At 33.9% G+C, this 22,483-nt stretch overlaps 1 protein-coding gene across 4 annotated transcripts in view; it reads left to right on the top strand.

Moving 5' to 3' along the window:
* The window catches only part of LOC132132082 (contactin-associated protein-like 4), a 103,606-nt gene extending 81,323 nt beyond the window's left edge, over positions 1 to 22,283 (top strand). For 3 of the 4 annotated variants that reach the window (XM_059544320.1, XM_059544319.1, XM_059544317.1), the window contains exons 17-24: positions 479 to 697; positions 3,752 to 3,991; positions 5,309 to 5,533; positions 11,773 to 11,906; positions 14,494 to 14,581; positions 17,756 to 17,974; positions 18,965 to 19,036; positions 21,826 to 22,283. In XM_059544320.1, the coding sequence (XP_059400303.1) occupies positions 479 to 697; positions 3,752 to 3,991; positions 5,309 to 5,533; positions 11,773 to 11,906; positions 14,494 to 14,581; positions 17,756 to 17,974; positions 18,965 to 19,036; positions 21,826 to 22,022 (1,394 nt within the window). In that variant the 3' untranslated portion in view covers positions 22,023 to 22,283. The remainder of the gene's footprint in view (positions 1 to 478; positions 698 to 3,751; positions 3,992 to 5,308; positions 5,534 to 11,772; positions 11,907 to 14,493; positions 14,582 to 17,755; positions 17,975 to 18,964; positions 19,037 to 21,825) is intronic. The other variant, XM_059544321.1, reaches the window with a different exon arrangement.
* Positions 22,284 to 22,483: the final 200 nt, after the last annotated feature.

The following is a 22,483-nucleotide window of genomic DNA, read 5'->3' as shown; positions in this document are numbered from 1 at the left end:
GAAAACATGAGTGGTGTTACTACAGTATGTTGTTGCTGGCCCAATCAAGGTTTCTCAATAATAAAATAAAAAGTCTCTGATCTTCTGAATGAATGAAATGAATGTGAAAGGAGCTCAGATCATTGAAGGAGAATTTGTTCATATTTTCCTCTGGTTCTTCAGAGAAGACCTTAAAGAGGTTTGTTGTGAGATCTCTCTCTCTCTCTCTCTCTCTCCTGCTGGTTTTTAGCTCTATAGATGATGCTGTTCATCAGCATGATGCTCTTCTCCCGTTAAACTCATCTGTCAGATGTTTTATCATTCATTGCATCATCATTAGAAGTTGTTTTTGACGTTCTCCTGGCGTTCTTCTCAATGCATCAAACATCATAATGCCACACAACAGATTGCACTGGAACGCTTCATGTTTCGTTGCGTCTAATTAACTGAATCCGAACTGAATCATCTGAACATCCATCAAACGTGTTTGTGTTTCCAGCCCCGACTCTTGTGCTGTTCTCTTTCGACGTGGGGAACGGTCCTCTGGAGGTGAAGGTGGAGACGGCGTCGGCTCTGAACGACGAGCGCTGGCATCAGGTGAGAGCCGCGAGGAACGTGAAGGAGGCCTCGCTGTACGTGGACCATCATCCCGGCGCCGTTCAGAAAGCCCCTGCTGACGGACACATGCATCTGCAGCTCAACAGCCAGCTGTTTGTAGGTATGAAGAACATTTAACAGATAAATGAGGTCTGTTTATTCTGTCACAGCGCTGCTATCATTATTGACCCTTTTGTGTGAATCGCACTGTCAGGAAAACTCATATATCACTCCAAAATCAAATAGACAAAATCTGCTTAAAATATTTTACTCAAATAAAAAACAAAAATAAAATATTTTACTCAACAAAAATTTAATTTGCTTACAGATATTTGATATTTTGATTGTGATTTGTATTTATTTGTTATTATTTATATACTGTTCTGGAATCTATTAATATTTAAAAAATATAGCTTTCAAGTATTGAACATTTTTATATTTCTATTTTAGTTTTATATTGGTGTTATTTATATACCATTAAACATTTTATTATTATTAACATTTATCTTTATCATTTCTATTTTTACATCTCCATTTCAATGTTATTTTAGCATTATTTATATACTATTTTAGTTTTATTATTATTTTTAATTTACATTATTTTATACATTTAATTTAGATATTTTGTGATTTTTTTTTTTTTCGTTTTATTAGAGTTTTTTTATTTACTTTTACTTTTTTGCAAAACATCTGCATTCTCTTTATGCAAAACTTTTTTTGCAAAACATCTGCATTCTCTTTATGCAAAACTTTTTTTGCAAAACATCTGCATTCTCTTTATGCAAAACTTTTTGTAAAACATCTGCATTCTCTTTATGCAAAACTTTTTGTAAAACATCTGCATTCTCTTTATGCAAAACTTTTTGCAAAACATCTGCATTCTCTTTATGCAAAACTTTTTTTGTAAAACATCTGCATTCTCTTTATGCAAAACTTTTTGTAAAACATCTGCATTCTCTTTATGCAAAACTTTTTGTAAAACATCTGCATTCTCTTTATGCAAAACTTTTTTTGCAAAACATCTGTATTCTCTATGCAAAACTTTTTTTACGAAACATCTGCATTCTCTTTATGCAAAACTTTGTGTAAAACATCTGCATTCTCTTTATGCAAAACTTTTTTTGCGAAACATCTGCATTCTCTTTATGCAAAACATTTTTTGCAAAACATCTGCATTCTCTTTATGCAAAACTTTTTTTGCAAAACATCTGCATTCTCTTTATGCAAAACATTTTTTGCAAAACATCTGCATTCTCTTTATGCAAAACCTTTTGTAAAACATCTGCATTCTCTTTATGCAAAACTTTTTTTGCAAAACATCTGCATTCTCTTTATGCAAAACTTTTTGTAAAACATCTGCATTCTCTTTATGCAAAACTTTTTTTGCAAAATATCTGCATTCTCTTTATGCAAAACTTTTTTTGCAAAACATCTGCATTCTCTTTATGCAAAACTTTTTTTGCAAAACATCTGCATTCTCTTTATGCAAAACTTTTTTTGCAAAACATCTGCATTCTCTTTATGCAAAACTTTTTTTGCAAAACATCTGCATTCTCTTTATGCAAAACATTTAAGCAAAACATCTGCATTCTCTTCATGCAAAACTTTTTTTTGCAAAACATCTGCATTCTCTTTATGCAAAACATTTTTTTTATTTTTTATCTTTGGGGTGAAATATGAGACCAGCTCTGGACATCTTTCGTGAGTGTCCCTCCTGTAAAGCGTGCTCGTGTGAAACTGAAGGACTCTTTCTGCTTTCTGTGAAGCTGAAGGTCTGTTGACCTTGACCCATGTGTTGGAGGAATCCAGCACCAATGAATTGAAGTTTTCCAGTAAGTGTTATGAAAGTAGTGTCATTATAGTTCAATCTTTACAGCTCTATTCTGCGGCAATTGGATCCGCAGGTTCCCATGACTGTTCAAATACAGCCACCTGCTCATCATGAAGAACTCAATTTCAGCCAGTTTATAATTCAGGTCTGAGGTCTTCTGGGTAAAACAGATCAGTCATTCTGAAGCACTCTCAATATATTGCAGATATTCTGTTCAGCTCATAACATGAGAAAGAAAGCCATTTTAACAGGTATCAGCTTTGAGGGGCTGCTGCAGACTCGAATGAGGCTTCGAGAGCCTTCATGGAGATCTCAGTTATGATTAATCTCAAACAATTCTTTAGAAGAAATACACACAAACACATTGAGCTCATATTGAAGCTTATATCATGAATATCTAAGCACATTGTTTTGTTTTTTGTTGTTGTTTCCAACTATTTTCAACTATTGTTTATTATTATTATCTTTATTATTATTATTAGTTTACGTCAACAACTTGCATTTAGATTTTAATGACTTTAATAATTTTAGACAGCTGTATCAATGTCATCACAATTGTGTTTTTAATTATTTATTTTTTATATTTATTGGATAAAATTGGATAAAAAATTTGTATTTATTGGATAAAATATTTTTTATTTAATAGTTTTACTTTTAGTTAACTATAACACTTTTTTGTTTTAAATGATTTTCAGATTTATATAACAATAACAACAGTGTTTTATTTACTTTTATTTATTTTAATATAAAATTGTTAATATACTTTTTGCATTAATTGCTTAAGTTTAATTAAGAATAATGACATTGTTTTATTTTTATGTATTATTATATTTTTGTTTCATTTGTTTAATTTTGATATTATTTACATTTATTTATTTGTTTTGTTTTAAGTTATAGTTATAGTTTTCCATTATATATATATATATATATATATTACATATTACCATTTAGCACCACATTTACAATCACAAATTGTTAGTGAATTGTGTATTATAGTATTTTTTTTCTTTTCTTATCATTTCACAGATGATTATACGCCACAGCTGGCTCAAACAAATTAACACTAAACCACTGAGCGCTAATATTTGTGAGTGCATTATATCTGTCTTTATAGCTCAACGTCTACAGTAAGAAATTGCAAAAAAAACACTAAATTCTTCCCCGAAGTCTTGAGTTCGCTGAACAAAACTGCCAGCCGCGACTCAAACCCTTGATAGCATGTGAGAAGGTTACGCTGTCCGCGTGATAAAGCATCTTTTCCTGTAACTTTACTGTCATTAAATATCTTTTTCTCAGAGTCTTGACAGCTGTATGTTTTCAGATAAACTCTGCTTGCGTCTTCAGGAGGAACCGCGTCCAGACAGAAGGGCTTCTTGGGCTGCATCCGCTCGCTGAAGCTGAACGGGAAGACTCTGGATCTGAAGGAGCGGGCGGAGATCACGCCCGGAGTGACGCCGGGATGTCCCGGACACTGCAGCAGCTACAGGGAACTGTGTAAGAATCAGGGCAGCTGTGTGGAGGATCACAGCGGCTTCACCTGCGACTGCAGCCTCTCGCCCTTCACCGGCACCTTCTGTCATAAAGGTACTGAAGCTCAGGACGCTCAAGGCGTTTTTACTCCAATAGAAGGGCTGGCCAATGCATCGAAATCAGGATTTATCATAGAATTAAAAATAAATAAACTTTCGAATTTTCGTTTTTTAATTTTTAGTTCATTAAATATTTTATTTCAATTCCAAAAATTTGCAATAACAGCAATGTTCTTTTTTAACAAAAATAAATAAAATTAAAAAAATTAAAAATTCAATAAAAGTGGTTCTTTTTTGTTGTTTGCCCTGACAGTAGGGCTGGGCATCAAAACAATATCAATATTTTTTGTAAATAAAAAAAAATAATAGTAGTTAAATAAAAAAAAAAAACTAAAATAAGACTTTATGAACATTTTATTTGATAAAAGCGATCCTAAAATACACTAAAACAGAAATATTCACACAGATATTTTAATCATATAAAAAATAAAATTTTGCTAACAATTAATTTCTATTTTCTCTTTTATTTTCATGTTATTCTAGTATATATAGTATTATAGTATTTTTTTATATATTCCGAATTTGCTTATTTTTATATTTTCAATTTTCGTTTTACTTTTTGTTTACATGTTAGTAATTTTGTTATGTGCTTTAGTCCTTGTATTAGTTTATTTTTATATTTACTTTTATTTTTTAATCCTTTAGTAATTCTGGTGCTTCAATTTATTTCAGCTGATAATCAAGGCATCAGTTTTAAATTATATTTTTATTTTATTTTATTGCACTTCATGAGCATTTTACTGTTTCATTTATTTGCAAATTTAATGTATTCATTTATTTCAAGCTATCATAAAATATGCTGACACTCGAAAGTATTTGCACCAAAATAAAAGTTTGGTTTAACTTGATGAAATTATTACGGAAATATATTACTATTGTATAGTACTTTATTTTGAGTATAAAATGTTAAAAATGTTTTGTTGTAAATCAGTTGCTACGTTTCCATTTGATTACGTCAAAAGATTGTTTACATTTTTTTTCTTTAATCAATTTACTTCATTAGCCACCATTTTTGGTGATAAACTGGTTTTAAACCATTTAAATATAACTTTATTAAAACACAGAATCCATAAACAATCAAATGGATTTCATGTTGCCATCTTATTTGTTGATCTAACAAACATGTAAAATGTTTACCTATTAAGGGTAAATATTGATATAAAACTATACAGAAATAAAACATTTGATAGTGTTTTTGTCCATATTGCCCAGCCCTACCTGTAAATCAATACGACACAATGATCTTACACCAGTTTAGGATAGTTATGCATATCCTAAATCCTAATCACAATGTGTTAAATCTCTCTTTAAGACGTTTCTGCCTTCTTCAAACCGGGAACATCAGTCACGTACACGTTCAAAGAGCCGTACGAGCTGCACAGGAACGTCAGCGCTCAGTCGTCCTCCATCTACTCAGATTTAACGCTGAGAGGAGAGAACGTCTCGCTGAGCTTCAGGACGAGCCAAGCGCCGGCGCTGCTGCTTTACATCAGCTCATACTACAGAGAGTCCCTCGCCGTCCTGCTCAACAGAAACGGTCTGAAACGCTCTGGTCCTTCTCTCTAAGCACATTCATGGGGAATCTCTGAACACAGCAGCCGCACTAAATTACTTCCTATATTGTCTGAAATCCAGCAAGAGATAGGGAAAGAAATGTATTCATGAGCCCGAGTAAACATGCATCTGCGATCACACGCCAGAAAAGCTCAATTCAAGCCTTGCTAAATTTCTCAGATGCTTTCTTAAATTAAAAAGTTGCTTGACTTTCATCCAGAAAACACCAGTCTGATATCAGAGGCACATCTTTTACGGCAGGGGAAATTATATTTTAGTCAAGCTGTGTTAATGCAGAATTAAATGCAAAAAATGCAAGATCTCTTTCTTCACAAATCAGTGTAAGATATTGTTGAGACAGTTCTTTTAATGAATCATGGCAAGTTTGATCTGAATCACTGTCTTTATCAAACATGATACAATAAAACCTTTGTTTTTCATTCTCCACAAAATAATGCGAAGGCATTAAAAATACAAGACATCTTTCTATTGCATCTATGCAATATATGACAATTTAGAGTCGATACTTTGCATTAAAACTAAAATAAAAAAATAAGATAATTTAAATATATATATATATATTAGTGGTGGGCATAGATTAATATTTTTAATCTAGATTAATCTCACTGTGATCTTGAAATTAATCTAGATTGAAATGGCTCATTCGAATTCTGCCGAAGGCATTCAGAATATGTGTGTTACCCAAATAAAATTGACAAACAGTAAGTCTTTGAGAAGGGGTTTATCAAGCTAGGTAGTGCATTAGACCAGGGGCTCATCTCCTGTTTCCAAAATGCATCACAAAGTGCTTGAAAAAGCTGTAAACTAATTCCACATTGCACAAGGTGCAAACAACCTTACGGCTGTTTCACACATACTCCGTCTGCAGTGCGTATGCGTTGCATATTTTTTTACACACCGATGTTAACGGATTCCAGGAGATTTGCGTCTGCAGCAGTGCAGCGATCGTTTACGTAGTAGTGAATTGCAAACGCGTCACATTACAGCAGCCAGTCGCTAAATTAGGCGCGGTCACTTTAAGAGACGATGAACACATCAAATATAATACACATCCCATTTTTCCCTCAACTGTTTACTTTCACTTAAAAAATAATTGACAGTTTTTTTGAGCATAATTTCCAAGGTGTATATTTTGACATATTTTGCATGTATTTGTCGGCACAAGAGCAAAAATAAGCAAATTCGATGTTCAAGTGTTTTGAGACGCCTTTCTCTGCGTGAGCCCTGAACACCAGAACACCGCGAGAACTGAATTGGGCTCTTTCACATCTTTTTGTTTGTTCAAACTGCGATTTGTATTTGTTCGTTCAGGTGCAGGAGGGACTTCGAGGAGAACTTCGCAGAAGAGAGCTCGGTTCACTGTCGCTGTCCGTGATACGCGGCTCTCTCTCGTGCGCACCGAACACAGCGCGCGTGTAACCAGCTACTCTGTTCAGCTTTTCCGTGTCTTGTGTTTGGATGCTTTAATGTTTAAATCGACAAGCGGTGAGGCTTAAAAACACGTGAAAAAGATAAGCTTTCGTGACAATGCACAGCAGTGGCCCGTCAGTCGGTTATATAAAATATCAAGCTGAAAGTCATCATAGCTTGCTTAGTATAGACCCAGCTCCCAACCCAACTTTGAGAATAGATTAACGGCCATATTTTTTTTTTCGCCCGATAAGAGTCTCACGTTAACGCCGCACGTTAAGGTTTAATCAAAATAACCTGACTGCAGTTTGATTGAGATTAATTGGAATGCACAATAAAAAAATACTTTTTTTAATTAATTGATTTTTGAAAATGATCTGTTTTTGCAAATGTCCTATATACACAAAGATAAGTTAGAACACATTGTAATGAATTACTTGAGCATTTTGGAATTGATGCTTATATAAAATTGTGTACATTTTGTTTGAATAAATACTATTTCAAAGTATGTACCAAAATATGGTATTGTTTTATTTGGCATGCTGTTAGGGCCAATTATTGTGGTGTCCTGCACCGCCTCAGCAGCAGAATTCAGTAAACTGTGGATCTGGCTTATCACAGTACACACAGAGAGGAAGCAGCAGACAGCGTGTGGCATTAATACCTGCTAGTGCAATTATGCAGAAAGTCCATAACAGCCTCCAGAACCCGCCGGCTGCTTTGACAGCTTCCTGTTCCTGTTGCATGCCTTTTTATTTATTTCTCAGTGTCTATATGCATTAATTAACAGGACAGTTCACACAAAAACTGCAAGCAAAGGACAACTGATCCATTAGCACAGAAACAAGCACATTAACAGCCGTACAGCAACATGCCACATATAATATTTGTCACATGCAAAACACACTTACAAGTTTGGGATCAGTAAGATTTGTAATGTTTTTTAATGAGGTCTCTTCTGTTCATCAAGCCTGCATTTATAAAAAAAAAAACAGTAATATTATTGTGATTTAAAATAACTGGATCTATTTTAATATACTTTAAAGTGTAATTTATTTCTGTGATGCGCAGCTGTATTTTCAACATCATTACTCCAGTCTTCAGTGTCACATGATATACGTTCACTTTTTTTTTCTTCTTATTTTCAAAGAAATTTGTATTCATCAAGGATTTGTTAAATTGATAAAAAGTGATAGTAAAGACTTATATTGTTAAAACAGAAATCAATTGTGAACTAGACAAAAAAGTTTGTTAAGACAAACTTTAGGTTGGCTCGAGAATGCCTGAAAGTTTTAAGCAGTTGTTACCTGACCAGAGAGTTTGAAGAAGTTTGAAAAGTAGCATGATAACCAAGTTACTAGCATGTCACTAGCATGTTTCTAGCATGATAAGCATGTTACTAGCATGATTAACAAGTGACTAGCATGTCGCTAGCATGATTAGTAAGTGACTAGCATGTTGCTACCATGTTTCTAGCATAATTAGCAGGTTACTGGCATGTTGCTAACATGTTTGTAGCATGATTAGCATGTTACTAGCATGTTCCTAACATGATCAGCAAGTAACTAGCATGTCGCTAGCATGTTTCTAGCATGATTAACAAGTGACTAGCATGTCGCTAGCATGATTAGCAAGTGACTAGCATGTTGCTAGCATGTTTCTAGCATGATTAGCAGGTTACTGGCATGTTGCTAACATGTTTGTAGCATGATTAGGATGTTACTAGCATGTTCCTAACATGATCAGCAAGTAACTAGCATGTCGCTAGCATGTCTCTAGCATGATAAGCATGTTACTAACATGATTAACAAGTGACTAGCATGTCGTTAGCATGATTAGCAAGTGACTAGCATGTTGCTAGCATTTTATTAGAATGATTAGCAGGTTACTGGCATGTTGCTAACATGTTTCTAGCATGATAAGCATGTTACTAGCATGATTAACAAGTGACTAGCATGTCGCTAGCATGATTAGCAGGTTACTGGCATGTTGCTTACATGTTTGTAGCATGATTAGCATGTTACTAGCATGTCACTAACATGATTACCAAGTTACTAGCATGTCGCTAGCATGTATTTATCAAGGATGTGTTAAATTGATAAAAAGTTATAGTAAAGACTTAAGCTGCGTCCGAAATCGCATACTGCATACTGGGTACTACATTTGAATTTGAACGTACTACTCGACCGTTAGAAAAGTACGTTCTATATAGTATGAATGTGGGTAGTATGAATGAAATTCGGACGTACTACATACGCCATGTTGACATTGTCACATGACATACGTCGTCACAACAGAGCGTAAATTTAAAGAGCCCAATCTACTGAGCGAACATCGTGATGTTTTTCGTTATGCTTACCGCTTTCATCTGTGTTTTTACGTCGTTTGAATTAACAATTCAAAGCAGGCGTCGGTCAGCTGTTCGCAGATCACGCCTTCATTGACAGCTTGTAAATCATTTACTAAATATAAATTAAGCTTTTAATTTTCTACCTCAGAATAACAGCAGCTACATCTGTGAACAGAATGACAGCCTGATTTTATGTAAGGATATAAAGTAATTTATTGTAATAAATGAATACAAATAAAATTACACAAAAGAAACAAAAGGAACATAAATCAATTAATAAACTTGAATGAATGCTTAGACAAATACACACACACATATATTACACATAAATACACACAAATACATTATAGAAATATACACAGAAACACACACATATACACACATCCCAATATATACATAAATACATATATAATATATATATTATAGACAATATACACACACACATATATATAGAGAGAGAGAGTGAGAGAGAGAGAGATAAGCAAAAAATGTGTAACCTATTGAAATTTTATTCTAAAAAACAAAAACTACATATTTACAGACTGTGAACAGCATCATACAGGCTGCTGTCACTGGCCTTCGACATCCAAGAGCTGCATAACATTGTGCACAGAATGAGCAGGTCTGTCATGGGGATTTTGAGGAGGCTGATTGCCCTCTCCACCGCAGATGACCTGGAGGCAGTGGAAGCAGCTTTTCTTCTGGTAGCTGGAAAAATAGATGGCTGTCACATACAAACTGAACCAGCAGCAAGTGAAGGCCAATGTTATTTCAACAGGAAGTGGTTTCATTGTGTTCAGCTGCAGGTCACCACCAGGAGAAGTACTTTGATATCGGGTCTGTGTATGATGCCAGGGTGCTGCAGAACAGCTCTATTTACACTGAAGGCCTGTATTCACCTGCAGGAAAACACATCCTGAGAGATGGTGTGTGTCCTTGTTTGAGTGTTCATCTGCCTCATCACTCCATACAGAGAGCCTGAACAGAATCCTGCACAGGTTTGATTCAACACCAGTGATGCTCGCGCACAGAACATTGTTGAGAGAGCCATCAGGATGATGAAGACAAGCTGTGCTCCATCTTCTTCTTCTTCAAGGGAACTCATATTACAGTTATTTGAAAATCTAGCAACATATCACATATCATACCAACATATTTACAACAAGTTTAATTTTACAATATGTATTACTTTATCCCTGGGGTAAATTTTAGATTTCCACTGTTTTTCACTCATTTTTGACGCCCAAATGTAAAGTCCTCATCTTGTACACATACAGTTACTGAAGCTGCTGAAGTTTATTTTCCTGACATTATTATAAAAACGTCTTAAGAAATTCCCTGTTGCTTTAAGCTCTATTATACTACTTTATGAAAATGTTAAAGTGGTTTTGTAAGCTTTGTGCTCTTATCCATGTAGAAATGAAAAATAAATAAATAAAGAGAATCATTTGAAATGTGACCTGGTGCATGGGTATTTCTCTAAAGTGTGGCACCCATTCTCAAGACAACATTTTTCAGATGTTAAGATCTTGCTTGTTTAAAAACAACTGGAAACTGCTACAAAATCAGTGTGCATGCATACAAGTGCTTCAAAAGTTATTTGCTATTAAGCACTTTGCAACTGACAAAATAGCAACTGGAAATACCTGGAAATTCATATTAGAATGAAAAAAACAGCATAAATCAGTGATGATCCTAACATAAATACAACTACTTGCTTCGCATACTGTTTTTCGCCTGCTATATAGTATGGAAGTATGCGATTTCGGACGCAGCCTTATATTGTTAAAACAAATTTCAATTTTGAATAAATGCTGTTCTTTTGAACTTTTTTATTCATCAAAGATATCATGAAAAATGTATCAAAAAGTATTCATGGTAAAATGTTAATAATAAAATGGTAAAATGTTTCCAAGACTGAAAACAAATCAGCAGTATATTATTCTGATTTCTGAAGATCATGTGACACTGAAGACTGCAGTAATGATGCTGAAAATACAGCTTTGAAGTCAGAAATAAATTACATTTTAAAGTATATTCAAACAGAAAACAGTTGTTTTAAATTGTAATAATATTTCACAATATTACAGTTTTTTTTGTATTTTTTTTTAATCAAATAAATGCAAATAAATCTTGATGAGCAGAAGACATTTCTTTAAAAAACATTAAAAATCTTACCGATCCAAAAACGTTTGAATGCTGTGTACAGAACTATTAAGTTCACCTGAGGCGATATGTATGATTAATTCCATGTAAAAATTAGTCTGTTGTGTTTCACAGAGGATAACATTTTAATCTTCTTAAGATGAAGAGGATTTGTAGTTGCGAAACACATTGGCTTCTGTCGCATGTTGATGTTCCTTGTTGATGTTTACTGCAGTTAAACTGTGACCTTTTCACACAAAAGCCTGTTGAGAAATCCAATGCTCTTTGTTCTAAAGGACATTTGGACGTCAGGTACAAACTGCAGCACAACAGAGATGCAGAGGTTTTCCGAGCCAGCGGCAGGAACCTGGCCAATGGGCTTCTCCACCACGTGAGCATCCAGAGACTGGCAGAGACGCTCAGCATCCAGGTACTGAGACACATTCTGGCTATTCTCAACATACAGCATCTGTGACATGATGTGGGAAATATGTCTGCAAAAATACACTGAACCCAAACACTGCACTGCAAATTCAAAACATTTAAAGCAATACACTACAGACAAATCCACTCTTTTATGTTTTTTAGGTTAGTTTGCTTCCATAATTGTCAGATTTCGAATCAGTGTTGTTTTAATATCTTTGAGATACTGAGATATATTTTGCATTATTATAGGACAAAATTATACCATTATAATTTTGACATTCTGTTATAATTTCTGTTAATATAACAGATTTTATTCTGATATTTTCTGCTTTCATGTTAATTTTATATAAAATAAATTAGCAATTTTGTTGTTTTTGTAATTTATATTCATTTTAGTTGTTTTTAAATAAGTATCTATGTAGTTATTATAATGTATATATTTTTAGTTATTTTAGTGTTTCAGGTGAAAGAAGAGAAAAATGTTGCTTTGTCAACTTGCTGAAATATATATATTTTTTTCTTTTAAGTAACTTAATGTTTTTTTTTTCTTTTTCTTTTTTTATGGTTTTAGTTTTAGTTAACTATAATAGCACTACTTGAGTCTGATGGGGAAAAAACATCCAAAATGCGCATTAAACTTTATTTATTGCACTTCTCTGCTTCTGTTTCATTTATAATACATATTTTTAACCCCGTTTTCGTCCACTAGGGGGTAAAGTTGAGTCTTGTTTTGGCCACAACTTTCTCTGTGTTTGAGCTAATGGAATGACTTTTGGTGAAAAATCTTATTTTGACCCATATTTTGGGAAAATGCCTTTGAGATTTTTCAAAAACTCAGCGGTACACTCTGGGCAAATTCACTACCCTTTCGTTATGTTCGTGGATGAAAACATCCACTAAATTAAACTGCTGTTAAAATGTATCAGATAAATTTTTTTTTTTTTTTTTTTTTGCATAAATCTATTAATCAACCTCCAAGATTTGAACTCTTTAATTACCAAGTTCATAAATGATGTCACTGATTTGGGAAAAATAACACACAAAATTACATATTTTCAATATAAAAAGTGATTGTGGACTGGATATTTTTTTTACCTTTTATCACAGTCTTGGGCATGTCAAAGATTAGTAACAAGATTGGCTTTGATGCATTGTTAGTTTTTGTGCAACATTAGATTTAAATTTTTTCTCCCTAATTTGTTGTTGGTGGCTGTTTTTGCCCCATTGAGTTCCATTATAACGACTTTTTTTGATTGCAAAGCCGTGACACCATATAACTATGCATATTTGTACAGTTGATCACTAGGTGGGACCATTAACCCTTTAGATAGGCCCGTGCAAAAAAAGGCTTAGTTTCTGGCTTGTATATGGAGTATAACAGCAAATTATAGTGTTTGTGTGTGTGTGAGATTCTTGATTGTTGGTGGTTTTCCCTGTAACATTTGTTATTTTTTACAGTTGTTATCTTTTTAAAAATAAAAAAAAATCCAGCCACAATTACTTTAATATTGAAAATAAGTCATTTTGTGTGTTTTTCCCCCCAAATCAGCGACATCATTTAGGAACTTGGCAATTAAAGAGTTAAAATCTTGGAATTTAAAAAAAACATTTGGTAGTTTTGATCAGGAATGAATTTGACTAACAGATTTATGCAAAAAAAATTGAGAAAAAAATATGAATCTGACACATTTTTACAGCAGTTTAATTGAGTGGATGTTTTCATCCCGAACAACTCGAAAGTGTAGTGAATTTGAACAATGCACAAGGGTTAAGTGCTGTTTTCTCTGAGTTTGTTTCTCCACTTCAGTTGTATTTATACCATTAACAGTTTTATTCTTATTTATATATTCTGAAGGTTTTTATAAAGCGGTTTGGTCTTATATCATTCACACTGATTTACTGTATAGAACATTTTAATCCTAAAACATGGTTAAATGTGTGTTTCTTTCTGGCTGTTTAATGTATTTTCTGATTAGATTGATAAAAAGAGAAATTCAAAATCCCTTCTGTAAAATCTTTCACTTTAATATGTCAACTAAATGAAACAAGAATTTTGAATTAGATTTTAATTGCATATTTAACATTTCAAAAAAATTTGTAACACAAAACAATTGTCTTATTTGACTGTGGTTAATCAACAGGGGAAAGTATGCTGATATCTATTAGGTAATATTTTACTCTATTAACTTGTAGTGGCTTGCGTTAAACAGCTGTAGCAAAAACGTTGATAAATAAGTTGATACTTTTCCAGAATATTCCTTTAAAATGCATCAAAAGATAAAACAGAACATCCTTGGCAAGCTATGCATATATTCATGAATTTGAAATGAAGTTTTTGATCACATGGAGACTTTGATTTTGAGTGTCCAGGTGAAATATCAATCAGTGTAATGCGTGACACTCGCTGGTCAATAATGGTCAATGGGCTGGTCTTGGTGGAGCACCGCACTATCATTGATCAAACCAATTATAAGTTTTAATTAAAACGCTTGCAGATGAACTTGCCCTTGCTATGACCAAACATGCTGCTGACAAGCGTTTTCTGTCCTCCTCCCTAAAATTTTAACCGTGCCTTGTTGTGTTTTTTGTAGGTCGATCAGCATGCACAGGAATATTTCAATCTAACATCGGACACTGAATTCAACGCTATCAAATCGATTGTCTTGGGAAAAGTGAGCGGTGAGTCAAAGCATTCCACGGATTAAATATTCAAATTTAAACTTCTGATTTTGAAACATCAACAACAATTCAAAATGAATTTAACTGAATGCTCATGTGGAAATGATTTTTGAAACAAAATTTAGTTATTCAGGATGAGTTTTGAACTGCATGCATTCAACCTCTATTATGAGGTTCATTTATTTTGTTTTGCAACTTTTTTCATTACAATTAAGCATAAAACAGCATGCATTAAAAAAGCCTTTAGGAGGTTTGTTTGTTTATGCATTTATCTTGCATTTGGACTTTTTTGACAATGACAATTAAGTATAATTTGCCACTAAATTCTTATTATTTTCATTTTATTTATGTGTGTGTGTGTGTGTGTGTGTGTTTGAGTATATATATATATATATATATATATACATATATATATATATATATATCCACCCATAAAGCACAGTTGTAAGTTAACAGCAATGTAATATTGAACTATATAAAATTGAAATGCATGACAAAAAATCTAAATGGTCTGAAATATAGACTTAATTTTTTTTTTTTTTTAAGGTTTGAGCTAAATGTTTTCACAATAAATGTGCAAAACCCAAGTCTTACATATGTGCTATTTGACAAGCAGTTCTAATCTATTCTGAACATCTCCAGAGTGTTTTTGTATTAAGGAGGAAATGTCTCTGAATCACAGTCGAGTTCTGACCTCAGCGACAAGCAGATGGTCAGTTAAGAGGCCGTTATTATATTCATTTTAGAGGTTTTCTAAGTATCACGGATGCTGAAATGTCTGGAGGATGCAGAAGCATCAGGAGCTCTTCAATCTGAGTGAACAGAAAACACTTTGTCCTATTTACTTCAGATAAGACTATTATTGACTTTACATGTTATTATTGTCGTCTTGGGGAACGGCAAATGGGTCAGTTTAATTTTTTGTGTCTATAAATAGGATCTGCAGCAGCTTTCTAGTCATAAAACCCAAGGAGATGAATAAAACATTGAGTTAATAAATAATAAAGCAGAAGTGAAAATACAAAGCTTGCAGGCTGAATCTCGTGAAGACATTTCGTATTAACAAAGTCTATTATTAGGATGATTTTTGTTTGTTTGTTTTTGCATTGTGACTCTTTTTATTAAAATTAAGCACAATATGCAACTAGCATTGTAGTATTTGTTATACTGCCTTTATTTTTTCTGATTTTAATAAATCCTTTTGTTCAGGATGAGTTTTGAAGTGCATGCTTTAAAAAAGCTTTTTATTAGGAGGTTTGTTTATGTATATATTTTGCATTGTGACATTTTTATTATATAATTGTGTGTGTGTGTGTGTATAAAAAATAATTATATATAGTATATGTGTGTGTATGTGTATATATATATATATATATATATATATATATATATATATATATATATATATAAAGTACAGTTGTAAGTAAATAGCATTGTAATATAATGTAATATTTGTTATGCCTTTATTTTATTTTTTTCTGATTTTAATTATATTTTGTGTTCAGGATGAGTTTTTGAACTACATTACAAAAATTCACAATGGTCCTAAAACTATACTTTTTTTTTTTCAACAAATATAACATTGACTTTTGGAGGTTTTACAGATATTTACAGGATTTACAGATATTAAAAAGACGAGGAGCTTTACGACTGCACATGATCAGTGAGCTCTGTTTTATACTGTATCTCCCCCAGCAGTCATTTCTAGTTACCCAAAGGTCCTCATGAGCCAAATCAGGCTGGTTCATTCTCATTGTAATGATGTGCAGGTCGAGGTTGGCAGTGTTTTATGGAAGGAAATACTCGCAGGGAAGCGTGTTTTTGCCAAACACATTGGCTGTGACTCTTCAGATAGTGTGTCATTTCCAGCAAACACTATCGATCACGGCCAGAGATCGACTTGTAATGAATACTAAATCAAATGTGAAACCTGCATCGAGCTCCTGAAGATTAATATTAGACCAGTTCTGAGTTGAAATGATGGCATGCAGATGCTCAGAATCAAGAAGGAGAACAAGATCATCAGGTGCATGTATAAATAGAGACTGTGCATGGTCATTTTTATATTTAACCTTGTAAAACTTGATATATGAAATAATAGGAAAAAAAGGTTTTATTACTGAACCTGTAGAAAAAAATCCTTGAAAAACTTTGCATATGCTTTTTTGTTAATTATCATATTTGATCCATTAAGCGTTTATGGCTTATATAGTCTGATTTAGTGAGAAAAGAACAGCTCTGTATTATTTAGTCTCAATCTGAGCAAAAATATGCAGTTTAGTGCATATGCGGGTATTTATATGGATAAAAAGTGATGAAATTCTAATGCTTGTAATGTAAATCAGTGAGATCTTTATAACAGTATAACGAAAACTTACATAAACTGATCTCAGTATGAGTCTGTGCTCTATATCTGCAGTAATATGATGAGATGTGAATGATCCGCACATATAACACAGTGATGGAGAGCTGAAGAAATCAAGGCTCCTCAGAAGATGTGAGATGTTCTGGAGGCTTGTGAAGATCATTCCTCCGCTGAGGAACAGTGAAAGTAAAGCTTCTGGAAACAAACGCTCCTCAAAAGATCCTGAGGATCAGATTTGAGACTCTAAAACATGATTGATGGAGAATCAAGTAAAGCTGAGCTGCTTCAGTCCAGAAAGAGTTCACATATCAATTTGCATATCAAATCCCACACAGTTTCTTTACAGGGTGAACGTTTCACTCAAACTGCAATGCTGATAATATAATATGTAAAGTAAAGAGCAGACCTAAAATCTTGATGTTGAATAGAAAAGTTTCAGCTTTATGTCGTTAAAGCTCGTTTCAGATGTTGCTCCTGAATTCTCTGAAGGAGCTCAGATCATTTGGTCTTGGGAGAATTTGATGAGAAATGTTTCATAACGAGATCTCTGACTTTTGATTTGTGAGAAGGAGAAACATCTGTGAAGCAGGACACTCAACCAAAAAAAAAAAAAAATCATTAGATCTCCATTCAGTTGATTGACTTTTGATTGCTGACTTTGGTATTCTGGTGCATTCGGGCCCAGTTGAAAATATTGAGATCTCTTCTGAAACCCTAGGAGACACATCTCGCTTTCCTCATTGAAATTTTGGAGGAGATATTATTGAGATCTCCACTGAAGACTCATATGCACCTCTTCTTGTTTGCAGAATCAGGTGAAGTGGATCCAGAGATCGCCCGTCTGAACGCCCTGGGCTTCACTGGCTGTTTGTCTGTGGTCCAGTTTAACTCCATCTCTCCGCTGAAGGCGGCTCTGTTGTATCCAGACACCAGTCCTGTGATAGTCACCGGACCTCTGACCGAATCCAGCTGTGGCTCATCTCTTCCCAGCAACCCCTACGCCGCTGAGACCACTCATTCTCTCACAGGTGACATCATCAACACTGACCACTTCCTTCAACAGGTTAACTATAGGCAGTCAAAATCCCATTCATTTTCTCCATAGATTAATTGATGTATTGATGTATGCTTTTGTTGAAGCCGTCAATCTGCATTGTTTCAACCTATTTTGTTAATAAAAATTGTGTTCGTGGTGGTTGGGTGGGTGGTTGGGTGGGTAGATGGATGGATTGGTGGGTGGGTTGGTGGATGGATGGTTGGTTGGATGGGTGGATGGATGGATGGATGGATGGGTGGGTGGGTGGGTGGGTGGGTGGGTGGTTGGATGGGTGGGTGGCTGGGTGGATGGATGGATGGGTGGATGGATAGATGGATGGATGGATGGATGGATGGATGGATGGATGGATGGATGGATGGATGGATGGATGGGTGGATGGATGGATGGGTGGATGGATGGGTGGATGGGTGGTTGGGTGGATGGATGGATGGGTGGGTGGGTGGATGGATGGATGGATGGGTGGATGGATGGATGGATAGATGGATGGATGGATGGATGGATGGGTGGATGGATGGATGGATGGATGGGTGGTTGGGTGGGTAGATGGATGGATTGGTGGGTGGGTGGGTGTTTGGGTGGGTGGATGGTTGGGTGGGTAGATGGATGGATGGTTGGGTGGGTAGATGGATGGGTGGGTGGATGGATGGATGTGCGTCTGTATCTTCTTCAGACTTTGTTTCCAAACTTCTCTTCTCTTGTCAGATTCCTGCTGAAAGTCGAATTTCAGCAAACTTTCGTCGCCGGCTCACTGAATACATCCGCACTGCTAATTTAATTTGAGCAATAATGATGGTAATGGCTGATCACTGTATTAATCTGCGTGAGAAAGACCTTTATTTGCATAATCATTTCTCGATTGCCTCTGTGTTTGTACTCCTTCATCAAGCGGCGTATTCAATGAGCCACGACCTGCGAGTGATAAGCTGATGATCTGTCTGTCTGTCTCTCTTCTCGTCTGTAGATCATGTGGGTTCAGTAAATACGGGTGAGCCGATAGTCAATGCTATCAACAGCGACTCGGCTTTGATCGGAGGTAAATGGTGTTTTAGAGCATGAAACATATACTCCATTCCTCATCTTTTCTCATTTCAGTCATTGTTATTTCGCTGCTTTTGGCTCATATTTACTTGGTCTTGCTCCAGGAATCCCTTAAATGAACAATTCGCCCAAATGCTCATTTACTCATTCTCAGACGTTCTGACTTTATGTACTTTGTGGAAGACAAAAGGAAATGTTTACCACCTTTTTCCATTCACTAAGGCTGTTAGACTCCAAAAATGCAGAATAAAAATGAGTGAAAAACAATCTGTGAAATTTGAAGTAAAAAAAAAAAGAAAATTCAGTTTAGAATTGTAAGTTTTAGAAAATGGAACTCAGAAAATGAAAAATAATATATATATATATATATATATATATATATATATATATATATATATATATATATTAAAAAGACGTTCAAATACAAACATACCCATAAAATAATGCAATAAGCATTAATTCAAGAACAAAAGATGCAATGTAAATCCCTAATGTATATAAATTATAACAAAAAATGGAGAGAGAAAAAGTCACACGTGATTCTGCACATTTTACTGCAAATTATAATATGACTTGTTCTTTTTCACCAAAAACTTTACAGTATTTTTCTGTAAAAAAAAATTAAAATGCCTAAATTAAAGATAAAGTGATATCCACTATGTATAGTAAGTAACTTACTGTTAATCAATTAACAGATTTTTACTGTAGCATGTATACACCTTCAAAATTATAATATTTTACAGTGAATAAGTCTTCTAAGGTCATAATCCTTTTTTTAAAGCTGTATAAACAACATAAATTACTGGAGTACAAGAAAATACTATTTTAGTATTTCTACTTCAAATACTTCATGTTTAATTCAATGTGTTACTTGCATACATTTGTCATTATTCGTGAAATTTACACAAATTGATTTATATAATGATTATATATTATATGATTGTATATAACAAGTTTACACACCTGTTTACAGTCATTGCATGGAAAGAAAAGCAGTCTGCACTATGCTAAAATCTCCATTTGTGTTCACCGGGAAGAAAGAAAGTCATACAGATTTGGAACATTTTTAGAGACAATTTACATTTTGTGAGCTAAAACTTGCACTTCATTGATAATTTGTCACGCAAAGTGAACTTCAATCTCCGTGTGCTTTTGAAAGACTCTATAAAACTAATCAGAAAACCTCAATAATGACTGATTAACTGCTGCGTTCACATTGACCGAATACAAAGACTTCTCCAAAGCTATCGGTAAATAGAATGAAATTAACAAAGGCCCCAAAACTAATCAAACATTTAAAGAAATTATTTGCTGATTAAGGGGTTTCTGCTACAATCCCGAATACACTTTGTCCTTTTCACAGCCACCGTAATGTGGCATTAAATTGAGTTGAGATTTATTTTGGCGCTTCAATTAGACATTTCTTTTACCCTTTATAATTAAATGTGCCATGCTTAACCGGCCACAAAGGACTGGAGAGAAACATTTTAGAGGCGTTTAGCTCTGACAGCGAGTAGAATTGAGTCGAAGAAGCATTCACAACACGTCTGATGGCGTGGAGACCTACAGAGCAACAGTCACAAGGGTTTTTTTCCCATCTTTTGCTCTTTATTGATAGCCTGTATTTTACAGCTCAAAAGAAAAAGGTGCTAATGGCATCTAAATCACGATTGATTGTGGCATGATATTGGCGTGAGGTCTGAATTCACCCTTTAGAAATGCCTCTGACCGTTCAAGAGCTGAAGTTTAACTCATTTTGTAGTTAAAGTCATCCGCCTCTAAAGAAGCTATTTAAGTGATTCCTCTTGAATGCTTTATACCATTTATACCATTCAATTAAACCTCATTAAGTTAAAGATTAGATTTTTTTTCTTGATTATTTATCCAAAGTTGAATTTTCATAAAGATCTATTTGTATTTTTATAACAACTAAATATGTATTAATTTATAACATTTTTACCTTTACACATTCACATTGATATTAAATATTTTAAACACATTTCATATTTTGACATTTTTACTTTACCCCCTAAAAATTGTTTTGCAATGACTAAAACAAATTTAGAATTATCACCTTAAACCATATTTAATTCCCTCAGTTTTCATTACAAATCATAAAAGAAAATTATATAAATGTAAGTTTGTATTAATTGTTGTATTGTATTCATTTATAATATATTTACATACATTAGCATTGTTATTAATATTAATTTAGATGAAAAATAAATAATATAAACATATTGTTTATTTTTTAATTTTATAAAATATATTCTAAAAATATTTATTTATTTATTTATATTTAATTTCCGCCTTCTTTCTTTTTTAGTGCTTACATTGAATGTTGGATTATCATAATGAACTATATGTTTTCATTACAAATTATTATTACATTTTTAGTATTACATTTTTAATTAATAATGCATTTTTATTAACTTGTACATATTTGTATTAATATTAATACAGTGATTAAATAAATAATAAAATTTGTATTTATTCTCAATATTATTTATTTTAATAACCCCCCATTATTTGTATCTTTTACAGTGCTTACATTCAGTATTGAATTATAATAATAACTAGAGATATGAACATGAGTGAATACATTTTAGTTAATACATATTTTATTATAATACATATTAGTTTTTTTTTGTTTTTTTTAAGTTCGCCAACCATGTCCATTCTGCATGTTTCACTATCCAAAGATGTTGAAATGTAAGTCATAGCGTGTAGATCTGCTGTCCAGAGTCTCCTCACTCTTTCGCGTGTCGCTCTGCTGTTTTTCAGGAGTCATTGCCGTCGTGATATTTGTGAGTCTGGCCGTGCTGGCTGTGATGGCACGATTCCTTTACCGGCGGAAAGAAACGTTTCAGACCCAAGAGCCCAAAGCGGGAAAAACAGAAGACAGTCCCGAGACTCCCTTTAACACGGATCCAAACTCACAGAGCATTATCAGTGATAACCAAAAAGAATATTTCATATGACGCTCTTTCATCTCGAATCGGACTAATCCAGTTAAACCGAAGAACTGAAATGCCTCGTCGAGTCTAGGGACATTAACATTCGCGGTGCATTATGGGAAACCGTCCGAGAGACTGTTGCTGCTGAAGAGGAGTGACACGTCCCTAAGTTTTTGCCCTTTTTGTACATAAAACAGTTATTGTCCAGGGATGTGGCACAATTGTACGGTTTCTAAGGTGTGTATAATGACATTCATTTGTTGTAAATATTCTTTTGAAATGAAACTTTGTAACGTCACCTTCTCCTTTCGATTTTTTATGATTTAGTGCTCAGTGTTACGTTTAACGGAGTTAAAGAAGTGATTGTTGTATAACTAAATCAAAATGAATGTGTGAGTTGGCGAGTGCGATGTTGTTGTGAATACATGCGTTCATGCGTTTCATATTTATCACTCTGCCCGTGCTTTTTCTCAATGGTTTGCCAC

The sequence above is a fragment of the Carassius carassius genome, chromosome 49 (genome assembly GCF_963082965.1).
Source record: "Carassius carassius chromosome 49, fCarCar2.1, whole genome shotgun sequence".
In the NCBI taxonomy this organism is placed as follows: Eukaryota; Metazoa; Chordata; class Actinopteri; order Cypriniformes; family Cyprinidae; genus Carassius; species Carassius carassius.
The sequence above is the reverse complement of the archived record's forward strand: the minus strand, read 5'-3'. Positions and strand labels throughout refer to the sequence as shown.